The sequence below is a fragment of the Quercus lobata genome, chromosome 9, assembly GCF_001633185.2.
Source record: "Quercus lobata isolate SW786 chromosome 9, ValleyOak3.0 Primary Assembly, whole genome shotgun sequence".
Lineage (NCBI taxonomy): Eukaryota > Viridiplantae > Streptophyta > Magnoliopsida > Fagales > Fagaceae > Quercus > Quercus lobata.
Window position 1 is genome coordinate 54,503,054 of NC_044912.1, and position 6,606 is coordinate 54,509,659.

At 35.2% G+C, this 6,606-nt stretch overlaps 1 protein-coding gene across 1 annotated transcript; it reads right to left on the reverse strand.

Moving 5' to 3' along the window:
• On the reverse strand, nt 1–2,348 carry LOC115962272 (60S ribosomal protein L13a-2-like). Its single transcript, XM_031081179.1, has 3 exons — nt 1,882–2,348; nt 1,716–1,803; nt 1–346 (listed from the first exon to the last, which is right to left on the reverse strand). Exons 1-3 carry the CDS (start codon nt 2,268–2,270, stop codon nt 203–205), a joined length of 621 nt encoding a protein of 206 aa, XP_030937039.1. The 5' UTR covers nt 2,271–2,348; the 3' UTR covers nt 1–202.
• Nucleotides 2,349–6,606: the final 4,258 nt, after the last annotated feature.

Consider the following 6,606-nt stretch of genomic DNA (forward strand, 5'->3'; position numbering starts at 1 on the left):
AGACGGAAGAAAGCGACAAATAAATTCACCAATATTATAGTATATTGAGACAATAAAAGAAACATACTATAGCCGAATCAAGAGAAACCAATATTCGTTCAAAATTTATCAAAACATAGTGCACCATCTCAAAAAAACAACAAAACTCATTACGACAAAATCCTCAAACAAAATGGTAAGCAACTGCCTAATCTATGTAACCTCAGTACTTAACCATGGCAAGGATGTCAGATTGAGGACCAAGTTTCTCCTCTGCAGCCCTCTCAGCCTTCACCCTAAGTTTGGTCAGCTGCTTCTTCCTCTCATATGTTACCTGAGCTCTCTCTTTTCTCTTCTCCTCCAGCTCCTGTGGCAAAAGAATGGTTAGAAATCTTTGAATACAAGTTCTGCTCACAAACTATGACTTTTACTTTTAGATTTGGCTAATCTTAACAATAAAAAGCCAGCATAAGCATGTTGATAAACCAACTCATGGACAAGGATTTTTATATCTTATAGCCTGTTAATCCAAACTCTAACTTGCTATCAAGGGTATAGTGAAACAACTATCTTGACCACAGCCCAAATAACACACTATCTTTCAGGTTCATGTTTGGCGAATATTCAACCCTTATATCAAGTTACCAAAAAATAAAGCAGACAATCATTGTCCAACAAGGAAAATGGATAATGTAGCAGTGCATTCTTATAGGGGCTTATAGTTCATTCGGCATTGAGTTGATTGGGACCTTGACTGCCCACTTGATGATGTGCATCATAACCAGTTGTGTGTATTTCTTGTACTTCAGCTTTTGTAACAAATAACAAGCTTGCACTATTTGTAACAAAGATAATTAGATATATCATATAAGCTAGAAGCCCAGTTAGTTCAATAAAGACCAATCATAGGAGAGGAGAGTGTATGATGGCATTCATCCAAGCCTAATTATAAATTTATAAATAGGCAGACCTGAGTGTAAATGAATCAGTTTTTCTCATATGCAATGGAAAGTACTAGCCGAGAGCTATTGTCCAAGAGTCTTTTTTTGATCGGTAATATAGAATTTGTCTCTTGAATAGTTAACTACCCTCTAGCAACCTCTAAGCAACTTACCTATTTCCCTTAGACCAAGTCCTAGAATAACCTATCACATTACCATTGATCCAAGATACCAAGGACGACCTATATGTATAAATTCCGTGAGCAGATATTGAAATGAATGTTCCAAGTGCATCCAAAATTTTTGAACCCAATCCATTTAAAATCAAGGACTATATTCCTTATAAAATATTACTGCAGTTCAAAAACTGATGTCATTCATTAAATATTTTGCAAACAAATCAAGTAACAAAATACTGAAGGATACAAATCTTACTTACAGCATTAAAAAAAAAAAAAAAAAAAAAAAATTTCCTTTTCAAAAAATACACTTCGTCGGGGAGTGATGAATTGGAAATCGTAATCATCTCTTACTATTTCCTCAACAGTTTCAAGCATTTGAAAAGTAAAGACAGTAGCCTCAAATCTAAGAACATCAGCATTATAAATTAATTAAACCTCCTGACCAATCTAAATGTAATGGGGGGGCAGAAAGGAGACATATGGGGTTGCTAGAAACAAGTAACTTATAAAAGACTAATTAGTAGACCACTGGTGATTGGAACTTGATCTAGGACAAACGAAACAAACAGGCAATATCATAGTTGTCAAAATGTGAGAATATTATATTAATTACCCTGATAGTGTCGTAGTGGTTCCATCCAACCTCGGAAGAAAGGCGACCCAACAAGCAGTACTTGTGTCCCTTCTGAAGCCTCAGCACCCTAACAACAACATTAAAAATCAGTTCAAATACTAAAATATAAGAGAGTGAAAGAGTGAAGATTGAGTGAGTGACTGACTTTAAAGCGTCTGGAATAACCATCCTCTTGGTCTTATCATAAGGAGGAGGAATGCCCTCGTAAGCCTTAAAGCGAGAGAGAGCAGCGGCACCGCGCTTGGTCTTATGAGGGATCATGCCCCGGACTGTGCGCCACAATATCTTTGCAGGTGCCCGGAAGTGGATGGGACCGTGAGATGGCTTTGTGTTCATACGCTTTCGGAGGAACCTCATGTACTTCATCTTCTGCCGTACGAGTCCTCCCGAAATGCAAAGCTCCTCGCACCGAACTACTACCACTTTTTGACCGTTTAACACTTCTTTTGCAATGATCGATGCAAGTCGACCAAGCATGTGGTGCCTAGCATCCACAACCACTCTCTTTGAGCATATCCCCGACCCTGACACCATTTTGCTCTCTCTCTCTCAACGATTCCAAGCCAACGGCAGCCTCTCTTTGAATCTATTTAGAGCTGCTGCTAGGGTTTTCTTTTATTTACTGCTTCCTCTGCTTCTCTATAGTCTATACACACACCCATTTTGGTTTCTCTGGGCCTTTATCTTCTCTCTCTTTCTTTCTGGCCCAATCAACTTTTTGGGCTTCTTCCCTTCTTCTTTTTTTTCTTTTTCTTCCGCCCATTAAACAACCATTTTGCACAACGGTTTTTTTTTTTTTTTTTTAATTAAACTGTAATTTGCATGCTTAAAAGATTAAGTTATTTTTATTAGAACAAAATTTAATTACAAAACTGATTGTAGCCTAAAATTACAATCTTACTCAATAAAATAAATATTGCTACATAATTTGAAAATCTAATCATTGAACTGCATGATCTTTACGTTATTAATACGAATGCCAAATTTTGTGTCAATCGGATATTATTTACTATATGATCTATAAGCTTATATATTATGCATAATTTTGAATTACAAAAACTTGAAATTTAAATAATTTATTGATAATATAATTATTAATCTTTAATTTTCAAAAAATTTTACAAGCATAGAGATCTTGGTCAACTTGTGTGCAAGTTAAGACCCCTAACAGAGATCTTGGTCATGTGCCCACGACAGGGAATGCTGTCATAAAAACATTATGATAGGAGAAACATAATACAGCAAGATAGTTAAAATATTCTAACTAAAGTACCAAAGATAATATTTAAACGATTTTGCTATAGGAAAATATGATAATATGAGTATGGCAAAAATAAATCAGTAACAAGAAAAAATAACATTAGTATTTAAACAATCGTGATGAAAGAAGGAAGGGGACTAGTCTGCTAAACTTAGCTCTTTAGCAACTTTAAGTTCAAGAAGGGAACCAATCTCCAATGTAGGTAATCTCATAGGGAAATCCTATTATAGAAATTACCTACTTTGGAAAAAGGACCTAAATGGCTTAATCTCCAAATTCTTAACTTGGTAAAGAGTAGGCTATTGAGAGGAAGAAAAGTGAGTAGCCTATTGGTGCATGCTCTATCGCTCCTCACACTTTTGTTTTCTCACTTCACTTTCTACTCTCTTCTTTTCTCTCTTATCCCCGACCCTGATACCATAACGATTCCAATCCAACGACAACCTCTCTTTCAATCTATTTAGAGCTAGGGTTTTATTTATTTATTTATTGCTTCCTCTACTTCTCTATAGTCTGTCTATACACACACCCATTTTGGTTTCTCTAGGCCTTATCTTCTTTTTCTTTCTTTCTGGCCCAATCAACTTTTTGGGCTTCTTCCTCTCTTTTTTCACCCATTAAACACCCATTTTGCACAATAGGTTTTTTTTTTAATTATTAAATTGTAATTTGCACGCTTAAAAGTTTGAGTTATTTTGATTATGTTCAAAATATATTCTACCACTCTAAAGTATGCCTTAAATTATACTCTGCATTTTAAACTATTTGAGTGCACGGTTTTCACTCTAAACTATGACTCTTGTTACACTTTGCACCTTAATCGTTAGTTTTATTGTTAAGTTGGATGGAAATATAAACCATATGACTTGCATATGTGTATTACTTAACTGACACAAACTTAAAAGACCAAAAACTCCTCTTTCTAATCAGTTAAAAAAATGCTTCCAACTCTCTCGTTCTTATTAGCTCCTCCCTCCAAATTAAAATTCCTGCAACCCTAAATTCCTAAATCAAAATCATCTTCAACATAACCACCATTTCACCACCACCACCACCACCACAAAACCACTGCTCAAAAGAAACCCTAAATCCCTTAAGAAACCGTCAATTTGAAGTTGAAACTTGAAAGTATGATGAACATCAAAAGCTAAGGTATTGGCCTTTACCTATCCCATGCCTATTTTATGAGGTAGGTTCCATGAAGCATGATATATATTTAATATGGAACAAAAGACAAAGCACTGAACTTTTGGACAGTAAAATTTTACTATTTGGTCAAAGTATGGATTAGTGTTCTTTGAAACAACCTATATAATTCCGCAACACCTATGCTATATTGCAGACATTTCAACATCAATCAAGAGATGGCCAGTAAAGAAGCCAAATTTCATACATTATCAAGGTGACAAAGATCACGCCACTTTCCAAACTTGTTTAGCTACTTGTTACGGTGGTGGAGTAGTGGTGGCGGCAAAGATAATTTTGTTTTGGGAATTTAGGGTTACAAGGATTTTGAGGAGGGGATAATACACACACGAGGAAGAGCTTAAAAATTTTTTTTGTTTTTAATTGATTCGGAATATAAGGCTTTTGGTTTTTTAAATTTGTACCACTTAAGCAATACACACATGCAAGTCACATGCTTCATATTTCCATTCAACTTAACAATAAAACTAATGATGTCATAGTGCAAAGTGTAATAATGGTCATAGTTTAAGTGCAAACCGTGCATTCAAATAATTTAGGGAGCAAAGTGTAATATAGGGCATAATTTAGGGTGGTAAAATGTAATTTTTTTCAATTATGTTCCTAAAATTTTAATTTTTTGATTCACTCTGCTAACATTAAATTTTGTTTAGAAAATAGTCCTTCAGTCCATAGCCATGAAGTGGTTTTTTTTTTTTTTTTTTTCCTTTTCTTTTTCTTTTTATTTTAAATACAATAGAGTTTTAACCTATGACAATGATTGTATTTTTATCATCGTACACAAACATCAATTGGCCTTTTTGGTGTAAGCAAGGTTAGAACCTCAAATACCTTGTTTAACGATAAGAAACTTTACTAGTTAAGCTAACTAGAATCCACATTCATGAAGTGGTCTATCCCACATGTGCGGTGACACGGGTGACGATAGGACACCTATCCAAATGTTCGCGTCACTTTCCTTACATTTGCTCAAAAATGGAAACTCTTACGCACCACGCCTGGAGATCCTTCCACCAACCTACATCTTCTAGAAATGGAATGAACCCTAAGAATCTCACCACCATTAACTCCATAACTCCAATCACACCTCCTATGAGAAAAGCGGCAAAAATCATGAAAACGTGGTCAACTCTAAACCTCTATATAAACACCAAATCTCCTTCATTCCAAGGTACAAGCAAAAAACACTAACTCTTACGCTTTCATAGTTTATTGGGATTCTTGTGAAGTTCTAACTTAAGCATCAGAGGATTTTTGTCCAGCAACACATCGGTGAACTTTATGAGTGTTTCTTTCCTTACAGATCCTCCAAAACTCTTCATTTCTATTTGATGAGTCCAGAAAAATCATTAGGTCGTCCATTAATATGGTCGACCTTGCATCATTAGTAGGCTATCAAAGATAACCGCTCAACACATTCAATAACGATCATCAAAGGTCTTAAACTCTTATCAAGACAAAAAACGTTACAATCAAGGTAATAATCACCCTAATTTATGTACAACAACTACCTAAGTCACCTATGAAAGGGACAATTTGTCTCACTAGCAAAGGTACGTCAAAAGCTACTACAAAATACTATCTAAATATGAAAAATGTGGGTTGATACTAACTTAAGCATCGAAGGCTCCCCCATCGAGCACAACCTGGTGGTCTATTCGATCTATCTCTCCTTTATCTTGCAGGTCCTACGAGATCGTCTAATACTTCGAATTGGGCGAGTGACCCAAACTGACGATTTTGGCATCATCACTATTACCTAATAATAATAGTGACAATTGCGCTAGTTGTCACTAGCACAATTCTGATAAGCTTAGAGGTTGTTTGGTTAGAGGAAAAAAGTGCAGTTTTCCATATTCATTTTCAGTTTTTTGTGGCATCCACTACAAAAAATTGGTTTGGTTTGCAAATTTGTACTCAGTTTTTATTTTCAATATCCTAAAAAAGTGGATTTGAATACAAAAAACGAAAACACCTTTTTACCATTTTCATTTTTTGTGAAAATGGATACAATGGCATTTTCATAATAAAACCAACTATATGGGTCCCACTAGTAGAGACATGTCCCCTCAATTACTCTCTCTCTCTCTCTCTCTCTCTCTCTCTCGCAGATCAGTCCTAACCCCTCTCTCTTTCTCTCTCTTTGATCTCACTCTCTCGTGTGTCTTCAACATTCCCGCCACCGAAAATTCTACGATTTTTTTATCTGTACTTTCCTTCTTCTTTTTTTTAACAATAAATTGTTAGGAACCGTTTTCTTGTGAAACAATTTGTGGGTTGACTACTAGACTTGTTGGGCTTTGGTTTCTTTTGATCTCTAGGTATCAAAAATTCAATACTGTTATCTTTGACTTTTGATCTGTGGTTTTTTTTATTTTTTTATTTATTTACTAATTTGCTTGG